General features: G+C 36.8%; 1 protein-coding gene across 2 annotated transcripts; it reads right to left on the bottom strand.

The window, feature by feature from the left end:
* Window positions 1–4,815: 4,815 nt before the first annotated feature.
* Window positions 4,816–19,402, bottom strand: LOC145786471 (bone morphogenetic protein 5-like). 2 transcript variants are annotated; one of them, XM_082598135.1, is made up of 8 exons: window positions 18,273–19,402; window positions 18,015–18,224; window positions 13,260–13,467; window positions 12,507–12,652; window positions 11,730–11,933; window positions 11,160–11,375; window positions 6,253–6,353; window positions 4,816–5,642 (listed from the first exon to the last, which is right to left on the bottom strand). In XM_082598135.1, the coding sequence occupies exons 1-8, from the start codon at window positions 19,066–19,068 to the stop codon at window positions 5,379–5,381; spliced, it is 2,145 nt and encodes a 714-aa protein (XP_082454261.1). In that variant the 5' UTR covers window positions 19,069–19,402; the 3' UTR covers window positions 4,816–5,378. The 2 variants fall into 2 exon arrangements, with proteins under 2 accessions (XP_082454261.1, XP_082454260.1); XM_082598134.1 differs by having other exon boundaries at window positions 18,015–19,402.
* Window positions 19,403–20,318: the final 916 nt, after the last annotated feature.

The raw sequence follows: 20,318 nt of genomic DNA, 5'->3' as shown, positions 1-20,318 counted from the left end.
AGGCAAACGACATGTGTTGACTTTCCTATAAACAGACGCTTTTGCAATCATGCGATAGGAGTTGATTCAACAGCACAAGTGGACTTTGGCCATCAATTATCCCTAGTTTTATTATGTTCAACAGTGTTTATTGCGTGTTGGTTCTTTTCGTAAGACAAAGGAACTTGCATCAAAGCTTAATTAACTTACATATTTAACCACTTTAATAATTTCCTTTATATATGACCACCTTTCTGTAATTTTACCCTTTTGTTTGACTTTTTGTTTCTTGCAGGATAGCCTGTTGTCAAGCCCAACTGTGGCTTCTACATTTCATTAAACAACTCAGTAACTTGCTATTGGTGTGGCAACCTTGTCGCTTCTAACTTTTTCCGGACCCCTGCGATGTTTGGCATAGATTGTTTTTCGTTGTTGTGATGTTCAGAAATAAAAACCATCCCTGATAAAATCAAACTGAACCTCTTATGAAACTATGAAAGCTTAACGTAGACTAATAATGAAGGCCTTAATATTACTGTTCTCCATAAAAATTATAAACAGGTGAAGCCTGCTAAAAGTTGCATTTAAGAATAAGTATCTAGAGAAATTAAACAAAAAAATATAGTTGTATATGTATATTATTCCTGAAGAGGACATCTTGTGATGTCGAAAACGTTCGATACTTAATTTGTTGCGTAGTTTTATGTTTATGTAAATGTAATAAACTTGAAGATGTTAAACTTGATCACGTTGCTCGGCTTCGTATGCAGGCCCGGATTTAGGGGGGGGCAGAGGGGGCAGTTGCCCCGGGCCCCCCGACTTTTGAAGGGCCCCCCTATGTGGAAAAAATGTGATTTTGTGTTATTTTTTTCCTTTTGGCCTTTAAAGTTTCTTCAAAATGCTGTGCAGTACTGGACTGATGCTACTGTAGACGCAAAGATGGTTTTTCGCACGGGGGCCCCCCGATCTAAAAGTGCCCCGGGCCCCCCATCAGCTAAATCCGGCCCTGTTCGTATGCCTATGGTTCAACAAGACAAACTCTCTACCGAAGCTCTAAAAAAATATAACGTAGTTAAAATAAACTTTAACGTTTTTGACACGTACTTGTGTCCTCTCATCAGGAATTGCAAATCTGCAATACAGCCTACAGAAACTGATATGATAAATCTGACTATGCACTATATAACTGTAACGACGCTCCGAAATGAAAAACATTACGGTAAGTAAACCCATTCAAGTTATTTGTATTATCTGTCGATGGTTCAACAAAGCAAATTCTCTACCAAAGCTTTTTTAACTAAAATTGTCAAAAAGTTTCTACACCTCAAGTCAAGCACAAACGCGGCTACAGATCACAAAAATTAAAAAGTGTAAGTTCAAAGATTATTTATTGATTTGTTTCGGAAAATTGAAAGGTTGTGAGTCGTCTGGTTTACATGGCTAAACAGGATTTTATTAAAAAAACTCTTTTTCGGCCAATCCTACACGGGAACAGCAGCTGATTGCGACATGCGGGATTTTGTTTTACTAATAATGGCTTTCCCCATTTTGCGCTAGATAAAGTGCAATTTGCACAAATACTAAAAAAAGAATAGGTACTATTTGTCGCATTTATGATTAAATTAGAAAATAGGGCTCTTTATTCTACGTGACTTTCTTGAAGTTGTCCCAAGCTAAAGGGATTCGAGAAATTCTTTGCACTGACAAAGTTTTATGTTCAAATAATTTGTAGAAAAACTGAAAAATGCAATGCTAGTTTAAGATTCAACATAAATCGCTTGCATTTTGACGAGATGAGTTCGGTAGCCTAATAAATGAAGTGACACATCCAGTGGCGTACGCAGGGGGGGGGCATGCCCTCCCCCCTTAAAAATGGTTTAGTAGTTAACGACGTAGATTAAGGCATTTAATATGTTTTGCATTGCTTTGTCAAAGCAATCACTGTAACAATGTTGTTTTATAGACTAAGCCAATGCGAAATACATGGCCCAATCCAGTAATCCACCTACCCCACCCTAGGTACCGTATGCCAATGTAGCATAGTGTTCTGTAAGCCTATTATAGTGATTAGTGAGAGAGAAATGGATAAAGTCTAAACTAAAACCATACTGGGGTATCATGAAGACATCTGGGGTTTAATGGCCAGTGGCGTAGCCAAAGGGGGGGGGGGGTGGGGGTTACAACCCCACTTTGGCACGCGTGTGACGTCACGATATTGAGAATGATGCTTCCAGTCTCTTTATGCTTGGGAATGATGCTTTCAGTCTAAAAAAAACTTGCCTAATTTTAAACAAAACTGCATTAAAAGAGCGAGTTTTGCCAATGCCAAACATTCAAACATCTCAGCCAGGAATTAACAACAAGAAAACATTGAGACTTAGCTTTATTTCCGAAAAATGCCGAAGAAAACAGGATCTTATCCTTTTGCTATGCCACCGGACAGCACCATTTTACAGGAATATTCATACCCACATTTTTGTTGAAAATGCTCTCAGAATGCACCAAATTCAAAGTAATTTTTTAAAATTTTCTGGGGGAGGCCCCCCAGACCCCCCGCCGCTGAGTGTCCTCTTAAGAGAAAGCGCTGACGGGCTTCGCCCGCCAGTCGTCAAAAAACCCCCTTTCAAAATTCCTAGCTACGCTACTCTCAATGGCCCCCCCCCCTTGAGAAAATCCTGCGTACGCCACTGGACACATCTAAGAAATCTATCAGGCATATAATATTCTACACTCAGAAAGTCTATCCATTGTTCTTCTATCTAACAGTAATTTGCGAGAAAAGTATTCGTTTTTTTGGACCAGGTTTGACTATTAGCCTACTCCCCATGTTAATGTAGGCTAGATGGGCATGCAGGAATACAAATTAGCCTTCTTGCAGCATAGGCGAACAATTGATAGATTAATCACAGGCCAAATATGTTTGTTGTAAATTTCATGCCAAATAGCCTACGTGAGGAACTTTTAGCCTTGTGTTCTTCCAGAGAGCAATATCATTGATAGGGAGTCCAGGGGTTACTTTTGGAACCGGACCCGAGATGATTTTGGCGGCTTGTCACCTTTCCTAGGTGTCCAGGCACTTCCGCATTTTTACATTGATTTAATGTCTGCGAAGAAACTACCGCGTAATCTTCGGATATTGTGCGCTTTTCTTAAAAGAGTCTTAATTAGGAGGCCAAACGTCTTGTTGATACTGGGCCTAAATTATCATTAACGGTCCTGCCCAGGGCCCACAAGAGGGGGGGACAACCGGTGCATTGCACCGGGGCCCGGTGAGTTTAAGGGGGCCCGACAAAATGTCTAAATTCACGCGATAAAAAGACTGATTTCAACGATTTTGCATAAAATATTGTTTTTATATTAGTTCCGTATGTTGAATGGGGCCCCCTTATGGGTAGCCTAGGCTATGCCCTTTTTTAAAATTACAGAATTTTCAATTTTTTTAGTTTAGGGGGGCCCGACAAAATGTTTAAATTTGCGTGCTCAGGTCGATTTTGCATAAAATATTGTTTTTTATATGAATATTAGTTTTGTATTTTGATTGGGCCCCCTCATGGGTATGCCCTTTTTTAAAACAACAAAATTTTCATTTTTTTACGTTTAGGGGGCCTATAAAATGTTTAAATTTGCGTGTTAAGGTCAATTTTGCATAAAATGTTTTTGTATTTTGAAGTTGGTATTTCTTATATGAAGTTGGTATTTCTTAATGTCGTGAACAATAGCAATGCCATCATCCTAAGTTTGCTGCCCTAGTCTCTGCAGATTTCAAGGTCAGAAATGGTATTGTATATTAATGTAAAGCTGTATGCACACATATGCAATGCAGCCAATGCTACGTCGGATAGTATTGCAATTTTTATCTTTGAAATGGCTGATTTTACCCACTTGTTGCCATGGTTACAATCAGGTGTTGCCAGAGTTAGGAAGGGTTAGAGTTTGGAAAGGTTAGGGTTTTGATCTTTGCCCAGGACTAAAAAAAAAAATCCAAATTATGTACAAGTTTTTGTTTTCAACAGCTATAAACTTTTCCTCAAATTAGGGCAGAATTCCATATCTGACAATGCTATTGAGGCTATATTTACACTATGTAGTGTTTTAGCATTTTACAGTATTTTATCTTTGTGTATAACTAGTGTGTATCTGTGAATTTAAAGTTATATTTACAATAGTGCATTGTTTGTGAAATAATGGAGTGTTAATACTTTAACCTAATTTATTCTTTGTAAGAACGCGCACGGCAAATTTTGCTTGTGATTGGTGAGATATCACGCGACATGTCGCGCTGGGGGGCCCGGCAGCGAAATTTTTTTCCCACGACATTTCTGTCTCATTGATTCTAGTCACTCTAAAAGTAAGATTTTCCGGAAGTGTTTTGAGAGATTGGTTGATTCAGATTGCGAAATAACTATTTGCCAATGAAATTCTGCAATGATAATAAAATATAAACTTTCCCTAACCCTACTTTTTTTGAAAAGCTCTTGTGCACCGCAAAATTTTAATTTAAAGAAAGAAAAAGTTTGACTACGACGGGCGTCGAACCCTCGTTCTGACGATCACTAGGCAGACGATGAAACCACTGAACAAACCGTGCCAACGTCGAAATGTTGCATTCACACGGTTTTAATACAAACTTTTACCAAAATATGCAAATGAGACATGAATGTCGTGGGAAAAAAATTTTCGCGCCCGGCTGCAACATCTGCACCGGGGCCCAGCAGGGCTCTTGGAGGCCCTGGTCCTGCCGGAAAGTTGGCTCTTAAGCTCTTAGTGATAGACTGATCGGTGGAAAAAGAAAATGCTAACGAATCTACCAAAACACTTATTCAGCTATGTGTGGTTAACTTACCGATTGCAGGGATTCCTGATGGAGCAATTATGGAAACAAATTTATATTATGTTTGTAATTACGATGTCAGTTTCGCAAAATGCAATATAATACAAAAGAAATCTGCAAACTCTAGCCCAAAAATAAATCATAAACTCATAGAAAAACGACACAAAACATAATGATTTGTATGAATTGAATTAATTCAACATTTTACCCTCGCTGAAAGCTATAAACAAACTCAACAACACAAACATCACTTTTATCTTTTAAAGTGGGTAGTGTGGGGCTGTAAGCAGTGGTGGGATTCAATCAAGTTAGCAACCGGTTTGCTTTGACTAAAATTAGCCGCATCTGGCAACCCTGTGCACGGTTATTTTATTAGGTCCAAGTAGCCTAGTTGGCCATGAACCGATTTTGTGAACATTTTTATTTTTCGCAAGCGGTTCTGCAAACCGGTTGAATCTCATCACTGGCTGGAAGCTTTCGTTACCGCCACAACAATACTTTGCTTTTGCCTTCTACTGCATTTGCTTTTTGCTGGACAGTGGCTAAACGCAATCGTGTGCTTCGTTGTTCAGTTACAACCACAAGAAGAAACAACCATATTTCGGTATTTTTTATACACAACATTTGTCTTATCGTTGTAATAAAGAACTGAAATTGATTCCAAGGCTGTTGGTGAGCAACATGGTTCTGGAATCTTCATCTTAGGTAAACTCAGATGAACGAGAGACTGAACTATGGCGTGGTTGGTTGCGTTCATTTGAGCGTTGAGGGGAAAACTGCACTCCCCTGAACACTGGTAGGCAGGATATCCAGGCGGAGCAATGATCCAATTCTGCAAACACCAAATGAAAATAGTTAGAGGTCAACTCAATCAATTAAATAGAAAAACGATTAAAGAATGCAAAATAAAGTGAACTGTATTCAAAGCGTAGGCTAATATTCAGTCACTGCACTTGCTAAAAAGTAAACGACTGTGCAACAGTAATTTTCCTTGGTCGTATTTTTGTTAGCAACTTATTTTTGCACATCTCTACAAGCAAGGCCATGGCCCATACACTCAGTATTGGTTGAAACATCAGCATACATTTTTCAAATTTTACTTTCCCGACACGAATTTATTTCTATCATCAAAGAAAGTACAAATTTTCGCATTGATAGCTTTTGACACGCTTCACTGGCCAAATTACGATGACGTTCTATCAGAAAGTCGTCCTGTTTGTTTAAGCACGATTACTGTTATATTGGTCAAAATACCGTACAGAAATTAGGCAATTTTTTTTTTCAAAAACATGGCTAAGTGTTATAGAGGTCTAATTGCCTGGAACGAAAGAAGATTTATGAAAGTGACGCTACAACTTATTCAAGCGTTTTCGGATGACGCCTATGCTAGTGACATCATTTGGTATGAGCAGAATTACGGCATTTTAACCATGAACACTCACATCCCATCCCAAGTCTTTGAAGTTCACATACAACGGCTTTCTATGGCAATGTTCGGCTTGTTTCCGCCTTGATGAGTTTTTGGGCCGTTTTCTTCTACGATCTGAAAAACAGTTGCATTGCAAGTTTGAAAAGCGTATCCTTCTATTGATTTCCAGGGGACATTGTTTCCTTTATAAAACGCTGAAGAACAACGCGTATCTGCAATGGATACACTGCTACAGTATAAAAAAACGCACATTATTATTATTATTAAACGTCTTAATTTAAGTTTTAATTTTCCAAACGGTCTACAAAAATATATCATGAAGCTACAAACTTTAAATTTAAGTATGAAACATGAAATTAGTCAGCACCACGCGGTAGCCACTTTAACAAGTCGAAATTCTGCCACTGAAATTGACTACAATGCAAGCGCCAACCAATCAGAAAGTGTTATAAGAGGCTATCGTCCAATTGTGACCCTTCTAGCACTCACCCAGAGAGTTAATGCTTGTTTTGAACTTTATTTGGTAATTACAGAAGAAAAAGAGCAATAGCAGTGGTGAGAATCGAACACGCGTCAATGAAATTATTACTTTCTATCCCTAACCCTAACCCCTAAGCCAACCAGCTGACAAAAAATCCATCACTTAATTTGCTTTCTATGATCTTCTTTTTGCCATTTTTTACGTCACTTAAACCGTAGCTTATGATTGGTTGGCGGTTTCATTCTAATCAATTTCAGTGGCAGAATTTCGACTTGTTAAAGTGGCTACCGCACCACGCAATGACAATTGTAGCTTACATTTACCGGTTCATTGGTTTTCATGTTTTACTCTTTGATTTTAATCCAATATTTGATTATTCAATTTAGACTGAACAAAATGCATTTATTAAGCAAGGTTTTGTGAAGATGTGGTGGCTGTGAAGTAGAATATTTTTGAACTGGTTTGCCGCAACATGCAAAGCGATCTTTTGAATGTTCGGTTGGTGATAAGGGTAAACAATGGGCTGTGTGTTTCAAGTTTTTCGAAAAAGGAAAAAAACTGTTGGTTGTATGTTGAATTAACATTGACTGATGTAAAGTGCACATGAGAACCAACAAGTTTTCTTCCTGAGCGCGACTAAAATTTTAAACTTATGCGTGGTGCTTGAGAATGTCAAAATAATGCCCTAAAATATATTTTTAGATTGCATTCCTGCATATCAACAATTGATCTATCTAAGGATTTCCGTTTGGGATCAAATCACCGTTTTCCGCCATTGTTCTGAGATGGTGTTAAAAAGTGTTTATCTGGCGGCCTTGAAAGTTAATTCATTTTAAAGTTTATTTACATTGGCAAATGGCAAAACCTACAAAAGGTTCATTTCATTCAAGTAATTTGATCGGAAAAGGTAAGCTCAAAACTTGGCGTCTCCATCCGTAATCCACTAACTAGCCAAGAAACGAAGTAGATTACGTTGACATGTAGCTTGCTATAATGCAAGCACTACAGAAAATTTCAGATTTTGCTTCACTGTCATGCACGTCTGCAGATGCACAATGGTACTAATTATCAACATATGTTTTTAAAAACAAATAAAATTCAAGTAGCCTACTCGGAGATCTTAGAGGAATTTAATGACAGAAAAGGAAAATACGCTTAAGCCGCATATTATGCCTGGCTGTTTCAACTACTCTGTTATTTAATCTAGTCTCCAGTTACGATTAAGTTTTTTGACTTGTCTTCCAGCTCAAAATAAGTAACTACATTTTTTTACAAGATAAAATAATTGAATTCTCAAAGAACGTATTGTTCTTTTACCGGAAAAAACAACTGATGTTTCGAAATCAATTTAATTGCATGTTGTTTTTGATAAGACATTCTTTTAAGTTCTGGCGTTTCTTGCTGGCAAGATGTTAGTTTTAATTGCGCAAAGTTTGAAACTTTAATGCTAAGTTCTAAAATAAGAAAGTGAAATTTTAGAAAAAAACATTTGTCACTGCCTTCGCTGCGTGCAGACATTTGTTAGGTTTGTACCAATCCAAAGTTTCAGTCAAGGCTTGATAGGCTAGTTAAATTCTGACATGGTTTCACCCATTGGCCAGCGATCTCAAATTTAAGTGGAAAAGACAAATGTCAATGACTGAAAATTCAAGGCTCTCAACGGTGGGCAAACTGCGGCTCTTCAACATCAATTTTGTGGCTCTTGTATTGAATCGTAATATTACAAAAAAATTAAGATTATACTTTATAAATATATTATCTCGGACTGTCAACTAAGCAGTGGCGTACCTAGGGAATAGCAGGTATGACTCGAGCCATGGGCGCCACATTGATAGGGGCGCAAAATCGGTTGGATAAATTAAAATTTGTGACTTAGCCTACACTGTCTTCAAAATCTAATTTGCGGCCAATACAACACAAAGATCAAAAAAGAGTCTCTCTTTTGCTGTAGCCACTGTTGAACAATGGAATCGTGACTTTGCAAAAGCAACATTGTGCTTCTCCTGGCTCATTTTCAGTTCAGTCAGCAACAATTGGAAGTTTAGTAAAGTCTCTATAAGCAGCGATTAGTTGAAGCTTAGAAGTAGTACCAGAACTTACTTATTCATTTTTACAAGAATTTATAACTTTGTGAAATTAAAACATCGTGCAACCTTGCCAAATGAACACTTAGAAGAATTAATTCGCAACAAGTTATCGTCCAAATTTTCAGAGATTAGTGAGTCAAGTACAAAACTCATATGGATAAACAATCATTGTGTTTTTATTGCTGTTATGTTATGTCAACTGATTTTGCGGCTCGCTGGTGTTTATGGTTTATCCGCAAGCGACTCTTTCTTTGAACAACTTTGCCCACCCCTGCAGTCTAGTGGTTCATCTCTGATTCAACGAAAAGGTCCATTAATGAGTATGATCAAGAACCACTGCTGCTTGTGCACAGTAGCATTACATCTACACCAAGATGTTGTAGTCGTGTAAACTGGTTCGCAGGTTTATCAAATTTGTAAAGGGGAACAACAGAGAAATTGTAACTTCTACAACAAATACCATTTACCTCATGTGCACTAATATAGAACACGAGATATAATAGAAGAGTGTAACCTTTGCAGGCCACATGCGACACAGACATTGAATTATATCTATTGAAAAAGACAAGTAGATATAATTTATAAAAGAAAACAACAGGTTGTCAAATGTCAAGTGACCTATTCATATAAAAAAATCAAACTTGTTTTGGATTATTGTGCAAAAATCACTAACTATGTACGACCTAGAAAACCCATGAGGTCTGCTGGTCCAAATACATGACACTGGGTGATATTGTTGTAAGCATGGTCTTTCATAGCCTTTAACTGGAAGAGGGTTATTTGAGCAACTGCGGTTGTGTAAAAAATACTTAGCTGACTTAAAAGTACAGCTGCTTTTTAATCGCATCATGCAATCATCATCATCATCATCTTGTAATAAAAGTCGTTACTAAATTGCAATTCCACACGTTTTCATACAATTATTTCAATGTGCAATTTCAACGACAAAGGAACAATGAAAAATGGTAAAAAGCTTTGTCTCCTCCGTGATATCTTAAATTTCTGTTTAAATTTTTATGACGTTTGTTTTCAGGTCAAAAAATGACCTGCGTATTGCCGGCCAGAGCATCAGGTCTTTTTGTTTGCATTGATTTGACATTAAATCAACTGAAGTCGCTGGTTAAGTTTTGTTTTTGTCACGGTTGTGTACGCCATCGGAAGTGGTCATGAGGAAAAAACGAAGCTTGAGGAAATAGGCTTCAACGCTGAGAAATCTATTTGTAGAGCAAAAAGTATATGTGTGCTTGTTCGTCACTTAGCGAGGTGGGTTTGCAAAGCTTTGCCTTTGAGGATCAAACACTACTTGTAAGCGGAAAGCAAAATATAGCGCTGAAATTTGGAGTAGCAAGGGTCAAGAAAAATCCCTTTTTCTGCAACCGTCTACTTTTTTAAAGATCGAATTACAACTGTGGGGTTGTGGTGACGTAGTTACGACAATGTTCTCTTTCCGGAGCAAAATGCCACCACCGAGTAGCCTACAAGTACAAACACATCACTTTTTGCGAAATTGGGCGCAGACAGTTGTTTTTAAACTTGTTGGCTTTCACATTAAGCGCAACAATTTTCACAAACAGTTTCATCAGTAAAACGAAACAAAAGCATTTATCTTTTACTACTGCATGTCAGCTTTTGATGCATCGAAATTTCACTACAGACCAGGTGTTATTTTTCGACAATTATTGTTATTATTTTCTAAAATTTCATTATTAAGTTACAAATGTATTAAAAATTCTACCAGTTTTAAGCGTTATAGCCCGATATTAAAAAGAAAATAGATTCTCACTAATAAAACTTAACTAAGCGTGTATGATGGATCTGTTGGAAGTCGTTCAGCGTTTGTGCAAATGATTTCAGTTTGCGTTCAAAATTTTATGAGTTTCATGCTACCCCAGATAGCAAATCAGTCGTTTTTTACATTGATTCAACGTCTGCAGACGTTAAATCAATGTAAAAAACGACCGATTTGCTGTATGGCATTATGAAACACGATACATCATTATCATTTTCTCACAGGAAGAGACCCTTTCTCTTGCAGATTATTCAATTATAATCAAACAACTCGATAAATATGAACCTCGGATGACGTTGACGTTCTGAGGCTGAATTTGTATGGTCGATTAATCTTCAGTTGCAGATGCCAACTAACTTTACAGTCAAATTAAGATCATGTTCATAATATGCAAAAACTGCATAAGCTATACTGTTTTGTCAATCGCTGTTCAAACTTAAGTCACGACAAAAGCAACAGTCAATATTCTAGAATTAACTCAAGTTTGCAAATTCATCTCCATCGAATAAAATTAGAAATAAATAGAAGAACATAGATGTTATTGTGTTATTGAAACAACATACTTTTCTTTTTCGGTCTTTGGTCTTTTGCTCGCGTTCTTCTTCTTGAGACCGATCTTGTTCCCTCACTTTGAGCAGAGCTGCTTATTGATTCACTGTTGTTCGTTGTGAGTCCATCTTCTTCAGTTTCTTCATTGTCCTGCTCTTCGACTTCTTCCACATCAAATATAGATTCTCCATTCCTTGAGTCATTGACAGTTGGATTTCCCTGCTCTTCATCTGTGAACAGAAGTGCTCTTGTAGTCAAAAGTAACTTGTTGACCTTAGTGAAGGTGAAGCATTATGTTTCCATGGTTGTTCAATCAGTGATAAAAAAATACGTGATTTACAACAGAGAGAAAAAAACTAATCTAAAAGTTTACAAAAGGGAATTTTCTTTACCAATGCAAAAGTAAAAGAACTTGTAGTTTATTAAATTCACTACAGGCTTCCAAATACCATGATGATTTCTTCTTATTGAATCTTGGATCATAAATTTTTTATGTATCAAATTCAAATCGACAGGGAATTAATTTGCTTTAATAGGTGGAGTCTACAAAGTTCATAAACTACAACTGTCAACAGTGTTCTTACCTTCCACAATGTCGCTGTCGTTCATTTCGCTTTCATTGTTCTCTTCTATGTCGCGATCGCTACTTCTTTTCGCTCTTCGTCTCAGAAGATGTGAATGCACCCTTGGCTGTTCGTGCTGAGTAAAGAAAGCCACCATGAAGGCTTGCTTGGTAGGGTCTCCTTTCCTTCCCACAATTCCGGTCTTTGTTGCTTTTAAATACTTTCCTAAAATTAAACTGTAATATTAAGTAACTTGAAATAAAACAAAAAAACATTCACAGAGTGATACAAAGAAAGAATTAGAATGTACTTCAACAGAGATATTTAAAAAAGAACAGTTCTATGATCAGGTGTGATAAAAAAAGCTGAAATACTCTTTACCAAAGTAGGCTATAGAATTTGCAATAAGTTATTTATGAATTTTGATAATAAAATACAAGATGTCTTACAACTGGTTGAAGATTGATACTGCCATGGAATGAAGGACGTTAAACCGTAGCAACAAGAGCGCCTTGAATACATCTTGGGTTTATCTTTCGCTTTTTTAAATAGAATAATCCCTTATCTTTTCATTTGAGCATGATTCGAATAAAATCGTATATATAGGAAACGAATACCCAAATCGATTGCTAAATCCTTAAACTGCTTTCTGATTGCCGTAACCTTAATAGAAACAACTTTGAGCACTGCTAAAGATATTAAATCAGCTGATTTCTAATCACAATTATAGTGCAGTACCAAGCAACAAGTTCAAAAGGTTATTGCGCAGGCTAAGCAGTGCTTGTTATGAGAACTTACCTTCCACGGTTTCAGCTGTGACTTTTAGACCAAGATTGCGATCAGGGCGCTCAATCCATTCTTGCAAGGTGCTGGTCACATCATATACCAACCAGCCTTCTTGATTAGACTCAACTAATCTACTCCCAAGTAGGTACACACTTGCACTGAAAAACGATTATCATCTTATGAAATACTTAAACTCTAAATGCAACGTAAAGCAGACAAATTTTTTTAAAACTGCATATTGTTTCTACGAACATTCCATTGGCCGAGTGCTTTAAGGTTTTGAAATACAGTTTTAGTTTTGAAATTGAAATTTCAAAGGCAAGTTTGTTTTTTTCATACTGCACTGTAGTGTTAACAAAATTTTTAGGAAATCTGTAAAATTTACTTTTTTCTCCCATTTTATGTGATAGATGTTTTCTAAATATTCATTAAATTTAGCTGTATCATTTTTTGATCGAACTCCATGTGATGGTGATCATAGCCTGAAAAGTAGGGATAAAATTTCGATGTCACTGAGATGGATGTATTCTTAAAGATTGCGATATCTCAAAAACCAACACGAAAGCCAACTAAATGTTACATTACAGCTGAACAGAATTTCTTATCTAGTCTTAGTTCTAAACATATTTTGTTTCAAAATCACATCATCATTCATATTTTGAAGATATCTGGACTTCAATTAATCCAAAAACAAGGGACTTTTCAACAAAATACATCATTGTTATTTAATTATATTCCAATATATCAGAAGAAGGCATTGGCTACCTTCCATCTGAACCTTGTACTGCTTGATAAACGTTGACACGTAGGGTCTGGTTTCCTATGCTGGGATCACTTTTCTCCTTGTAAAGTCGAAATTTCGAAGCCGTCAGCTCATCTTCCGCTGTGGCTTGGTTTACGTCGAAGTAGAAAGACCGATGTCTTCTTAAAATCACTCTCAGTTCCGTAGAAGGGACTAAGTTCGTGGCCAGGCCTTTGTGAGAAATATAAGATTATGTTATATTTTTCACCTTTATCTCTGCGAAACTAAATTGTTTATACAAACTATACGCTATTTGGGTAAACTGTTTGGACAGTGGTATTCATACAAAACCTGGTGAATCAAAGATAAAAGGCTACTAAAGCCGAATCAGGCAAGGCTTAGTGTGTTTCTTGAGTTCCCATAGGAAACAAATCCTTCAAGGATATAGTGAAAACTTTACGTTTATTTCCAAGCTTTAATCTTACTTCATGTTTTGAATGGAAAACGTTTTTCAACCACATTGAAGTAGCAAAAAGAGGTAGCTGATTGTTTTATAAAGTACATACGTGCCCTAGATTGTACAGGAAAAAAAGAGGAAATCGCCAACAACGGCAGAGGCTACAAATGACATAATGCGAGCGACTACAAGTTGCTTAAACCAACATTCAGATTCCAAACGCAAAAATCAGATAACAAAGAGCATAATTTTTCATGTTTCAAGACAAAATTTTACATTACAAAACGATTTTATTTACGAACAATTTGTGGTTCACAAAGAACACTCTGAATCATCAAAGCGAGGAATATTTTTGGCAAGAACATAACTTTTTTATAATCTCAACGTTAGTACCAGTTGTATTTACGTTATAATAATGCCAATTGTGCACCATTTAACTCAGACAAGAAGACAATAATTTCTACAAAGGCTTATGATATCTGAGAGAGGCCGATACATCTTCATAACCTTGTTTCAGAAATTGTTTTTCTGTCAATACATCAAACACGTTTGCTGAGCTAAAAACAATTTTCCAGTTGTGTATTTTCAACCTAATGACAGATATTATTGTTTTGGAAATCGAATATTTACTTGGCACCACAAAAGTACATGATCTTATTTAGTTTATGATGATAAGCTGTCCCAAACTAGACACCAAGACCTAAACGTAACGTTACGTGAACACTAAGAATTTTCTTCTTTGTTGATTACAATTTTGCAAACGTTTTTACACTCTGAAGGTAAATGCTTTTGAGCTAAGCTTTTGCAGAAAGACCTCACATCATGTGCAAGAATAAAAAGTGTATTATCCTGAGCTTTTGAGTGTTTTTAAGATTGAACTTTGAACAAAATGGCTGCCTTGATGCGCAAATTGATTTTGCACACTGTGGACGCTTGGAAATTTGAAAGAATGATTGCTCTGTCGCAAAGATTAATTATTAGCAAAAATGGAGTCGACAATCAATGCTGGCTTATTTTACGTTTTCTTCATCAAATCACAAAACGTTTAAATAGTTTCTGCTTGGTTTTTATTTGTCCTTGTTGAAAAAAGTGCCGATCAAAGTTTGAAAGTCATTAATGGAAGTTTTGCCATTTTTAATGAGTTGGTAGTTTTTACTGCAAATATAAATTTTAGTCCCGTGTATTTTTGTAATTTGTTTTTGTTTGGTGTTAGACTAAGTGTCTAGAATACATCCTTGTACGGCAACTTATAAAATTTACATATTTACCTCGAACTCGATTCTAGCAATGAACTTTTGACAAGATTGCAAGAGCATTTGTGTTTTTCTGATACTAAGCACGAATTCCTATTGACATTTTTCTGTTAGCAATTTTTAAAGTAGCTGTTAAGCTTGAAAGTAGTTCGATTCAACGCTACCCCTCCCAGGTTTCTCGACATGCAACAGAAAGGATGGGACCGGTGTCATAGAATTTTATCCCGTTTTGTCCAAACTGCTACTACTCATCATCGATGGCGCTTTCAAAACTCATCAATCTGCTCAAATTGAGAAAAAAGCAGAAAAACTGTTGAACATTTGATTTTAGACTGCCCATGGACTGCACTACCCGGTGGTTTCAACACAGTTTACCAATGCGGAAACATATTTAAAAAATGGCTAAGACAACGAGATTAAATATGAAAACGTCAAAGATTCACTTGCGTTTAACAAGGTGGATGCAAGCGATTTTAAATTTGAGAGAATTGGAGACATTTTTTTTTCAGCTTATGAAAAACTGTAAAATTTTAACAAGAGCACTTTTCTTCATTTATTTAATCTTCATGTGCTATACTCTGGAGGCAAAATCTCCTCCCATCAGCCAGTCCGAAGTGGTTCATTTGAAAGTGTGCAAGGTGTGAAACGCAAAATAATCGTGGATCAAATGTTTTTTTACACGTTTTCTTTTAATCTTTTCCTTTCAGATCCGCAGTTCAATTTTTGTTTTCAAAAGTAGAAATGTTCGAAATATATTTTTCACGGTAAAAATTGATCGAAAGAAACCACAACGAGAGATTCAAAATAAAATGAAGCAAGATTAAAGTTGTCACTGAGAAGTTTAATTGATGCAATGAATTTTGAGTAAAAAAAGCTAAATATGGGTTTTGTTTCAAAATATTTTGTATAACTTCTGGAAAAAAGCAATTTTGCTGCTGTACTATGTAGGCTACAAATGATTAACAACAAAGTAATTGAATTTAATATCATTATTCAGGCCAACAACAAAAACAACAAATAGATAAATTCGATCGTTTTTGAAACAAGGATTTGTCCTGCTTGTCAGTTATCATCAGTTTTCCTGATAAGAATTTGAATTTGCTTGAAAACGAAAACTCTCAAATTTGTTCTGCTGCTGGATTTGCGATTGTTTGAATAACAATTTTGTTCTGAACTGCCCTAAAGTTCTGAAATAATAGTAAGACTCGTGATTAAGGGGTTGCCATGTAATCCGGGAAAACCTAAGACTACATTAGTCTGAAATTCAAATATTTTAAGAAAAAACAATCCTTTTTTATGGTTCACTGATATTAAAAGAAATTAAAACATTGGCACAAATCAATGTCCGAACGATTTGCTGGCCGTCGGATACACTGTATAAAATTAAGCCAAACTAACTTTTTCTGTCCGAATTTTAGATCACCTGGCAAACCTAGGAATATGATAACAGTCGATCGAACAAAGTTGAAAGCAAACGGTTTAGGATGCAGTTCTATCTTGCTCAGCTTGAAAGCAATTCCTGGCCTACAGAAAAGTTGTTCATCAAGAGTAGCCTACACTGGATGTCATTACTGAGCAGAATCATTGGTTGAGGAAATATGACAAGTTTGTATAGATTTGGTTTAAAAAGTGGTTTCTCGTTTCAAACAAGTATACCAAATCCTTTAGTACTTTCAGAAAGTTTACTAGCTTGCTGTTTCAACAATTTCCACATTCGGATCAAAACCCAGAGAGCAAAATCTGTCATTTTTGCAACAATTTAACGTTTCAGACGTTGAATCAATGTAAAACTGACGGATTTTGCTCTCCCAGAATGAGCTTGGTGAACAACTCTAAGAAATTGAACTCTTCTCTTGTGGAAACGCCTATTGCTATAAATAGCACATTGTCATTTGTATACCGAATACACGTTTACGGATATTTAGACAATGGTAACAACCTTTTATCTGACTGCTTGAAACAATGAACAGAACTTGTCTTTTTCGAGATCAAATAAACGCAATTTGTTGTAGGATTAACTTCAAAACGTCGTTTTCGCTTCAAAATTGGTTAAAAAAGAGAAAAATTACGCAATGCTATATCCAGTTGCGTAGATAGCGATCAGTCGTCGAACAACGTTCGAAGCCATCTATTTACTTCATTTTAATGTTGACAGAACGTCGGCCGTCTATCCAACCCACGCCAATGACAAGATTTTCTCACAAAGTATATTTTCCATTTGTTGCATTCCTTTTTGAGAAAGTGATAGTAAATACCGGAGACCGAAAAGCAATGGCGCCAGGAATAGTTTGATAAGCAATAATTCATGCTGACTGTCGCCATAAGCCTTCCTATGAGGGTTAAGTATAGAAAATAACTCTGACGGAAAAATAAGACTGTTTCCCTGTCCACACATCGCTCTTCACTTTGGTCTGACTTTAAAGTACCATCAAATATTTGGTGTGTTCATTGATTTGAGGTAATTTGTAAAAAAGCGTATGTCATACATTTGGACAAAACGTGCTATCCTGGCCACCGAGTCAGTCTTTTTGCACGGTTTGTTAAACCTATACAGACGTTAAATCGACGTTAAAAAGGACTAACTTAAGAATGAACATTGGATAGTTGACCGTTACAAGCAAGCTCGAATATTTACCCAGACAGAATGGTCTGTGGGGACTATTAACAATCTGAAAGTCGTTGGTTCGCTTCCTGTTGAAAGCACAAGGCTTTTTTTTTAAAGATACTTATTGGAATGGTAATGGAAAAGGTTGACTTCATGAGTGTATGCTTGTGCTTGCTTCTTGCTGTTTGTTGTATTGCATCTGGAGGCTTTTACGTTGCACTATGTGCAGTAGCGTTGACAGGGAGGTCCAGGGGGTACTATAGAACCCGGGGTCAGGATGATTTTAAGGATGCGAAAACGCAAAACCACCTTAGGCTATGTTATTCTGATGTTAGTAGGTTTTCCTGAAGTATCCTAGGGTCCAAAAATGTCATTCGTACAGGGTCCGAATTATTCTCTCAACTGCTCTTTGTATAAGATGGCGGAGGCAAAATAAAATAACATGTAACAAACAAAAACTTACCTCGTTGTTGCTTTGTGTTGATAAAGCTAATCACTAAATCTGATTCGTCGAGAAGTTCTTTTTCACCCTCATTGGTCGCCAAGCCGTAGTTCCTTTCATGGCGATCATCAAACGAAACTGGTCCTCTGAGTTGCTCGAAGTTGGTTTCAAATATTCCGACCTCGTTGGTTAAAATTCCGCTTTCCTGAATGTACTGATTCAGATCAGGCGCTATTCCATTTGGAAATCCATCTGCCATCGGATCGAGCGTAAATGGACCGCTTGATCGGGAAGCAAAGCGCTTTGCCGACCGGGTTTCAAGTCTCGATTGCTGGCGATGAGTTTCTCTTTCCTCGATGTCATTTTGAAGATATGGTCGATGTGAAGTCTGATCATTGTACATGGCAGTTGAGACGGAGCTATACAACCCCAACATGTACAACGGAGCGGAAGATCTTCCGATAGGTTTCTGATTGTTTGGGTGGGGTCGATGATTAAGGCCCAGAACGGACAAGATTTCGCGTTGAACTTCCCGCCTTTCCTTGCCGGCAAGTCTTCTGTGTAAATATGTGTGCGCAGCTCCATCTTGAGTTAGCACATATGCATTTGTGGTTGTGGTTTGCGATAGAAGAAAAATGACCAACACCACATAAAATAACTGGCAAAAACTAAACGCATTCATAAATAATAAATAACTTGGAAGAATTCTAGGTAGAGATAATAAGTTAATTTTAGTAAAATCAAAATACGAAACTGCATCTGCATAGCCGGTTTTGTGTCCGTCACGATGCTGCATATGCACGTCATTTCTTTCTTTGTTGTCTGAGGAGCTTTTATTTTGCTTCAAGCAAGCACAGGGAGAGGTTGTCGGACTTCTACAAACTCGAGTCGAAGCGTTTTGGACGCTCCACTTCGACTGAAGTCTTTTTTTCGTTTGTATACTTTGTTCGTTTTTTGATCTTTGACCGCTGATCTCCGATGTTTGTAAGAAAGTCTTGAAATCATACTTGCGAATGCCACAAGTTAGAAGAGTTCCTTGATGACTCTCACCTGATGAATCAGAAAATGTTCGCATTTTTCTTCTACTAAAGTACAACAACCAGCTTATGAAAAAGCTTTACTCCGGCATCGTGTGAGGCAAATGCTTAGAATTTGTTGATTTTCTCAATTGAAAAAAGGCTTATAGAGATCAAGCTCGTATCCGCAGAATTTGTTTCTGTTTAAGTTTGGTTCAAGTTTTCAGAAGAACAGTGATGCACACCAGGGAAATGATTTTTTCGTTTATAAAAAGATCGAACTTTCCCAGCAAATCTTGATCTTGTTTAACCCACGCTGAAAGATGTTTTGCACAACTAAATCACTTGGGATTATTTATGTTAAATTTCAACTGCAGTTAGTTTTGGTGGATAGAAAGCTGAAAAAAATAAAAATATTACAAGGCGGTTTGGAAATACAAAAAATCATTTACGACAGAAGCAGCAATTTCATGTGAAACCGGTTCTACCTTTTCGCTGCACAGCTTTCTAATCACACCCTGTCATCTTGCAAAGATCGCATTTTTGTACACATGATGACAGATAGAATTTAAAAGCTTTTTACAAACGTATGATACTCACACCCACTCAGCAAGTTAAGTTGTATAATCAGAAAAAAAAAACTTTCTCACCAATGTTGCTTTCTGTAAAGGATAAATCTGCAAACTATTTTATGAATGGCGTGTGATTCAAAATTTTATGCCTGCTCTGATAGCTCAGTTGGTTAGCTCTTGACTTTATGAAGGGAAATTGGCAAGTTCAAGCAACGCTGGTTCGACTCTCGAGCAACGTGCTGTTGAGCAACACATTTCAAAGACAGCTTTCCAGTCACCGATATCTAATAGATTGAATAACTCGCAAACAACAACCTCGTCAAGCTGGATCTTCACGCTGTCAATCTCAGTGACCGCCTACGTCAGTGGTTTAAAGCCTCTAGTCTACAAGTATACGAAATTGCCGGGATAAGCTCTCAAAGAGAATAAAGACTCTCACAATCAATATCTACCATGAAGAGAGGGAAACTGATTTCTTGCGACTTTCATAACATTTACAAGGTTTTAGAAAAGCAGAACATGATAAACCGAGACTGAAATGACACAATTTTGTGTGACAGGACTGTTGTATGAGAATAAGCAGTAAAACCATGCAACTGAACAAAATTAGTTTGTGCAGTTATTGTGGGACTTCAATGAAAGTTCAAACAGCAAGACATTTACACAAAGGAAGAAACAATATTTCACTGCTAGCTGTCACACCGCCTACACAATTAGACATGTTTTTTCTGTAGATC

This window comes from Aplidium turbinatum, chromosome 17 (assembly GCF_918807975.1).
Source record: "Aplidium turbinatum chromosome 17, kaAplTurb1.1, whole genome shotgun sequence".
Classification (NCBI taxonomy): Eukaryota; Metazoa; Chordata; class Ascidiacea; order Aplousobranchia; family Polyclinidae; genus Aplidium; species Aplidium turbinatum.
Note: the sequence above shows the minus strand (reverse complement) of the source record. Positions and strands in the feature narration are given on the sequence as shown.

Coding starts and splice junctions, on each gene's coding strand:
- LOC145786471 (XM_082598134.1), bottom strand. CDS start 19,068: ATGCGAACATTTTCTGATTCATCAGGTGAGAGTCATCAAGGAACTCTT. Junction 13,468..18,014: donor CAACACAAAGCAACAACGAG/GTAAGTTTTTGT, acceptor TTTCTCACAAAG/GCCTGGCCACGAACTTAGTC. Junction 5,643..6,252: donor TCAAAGACTTGGGATGGGAT/GTGAGTGTTCAT, acceptor TGGTGTTTGCAG/AATTGGATCATTGCTCCGCC.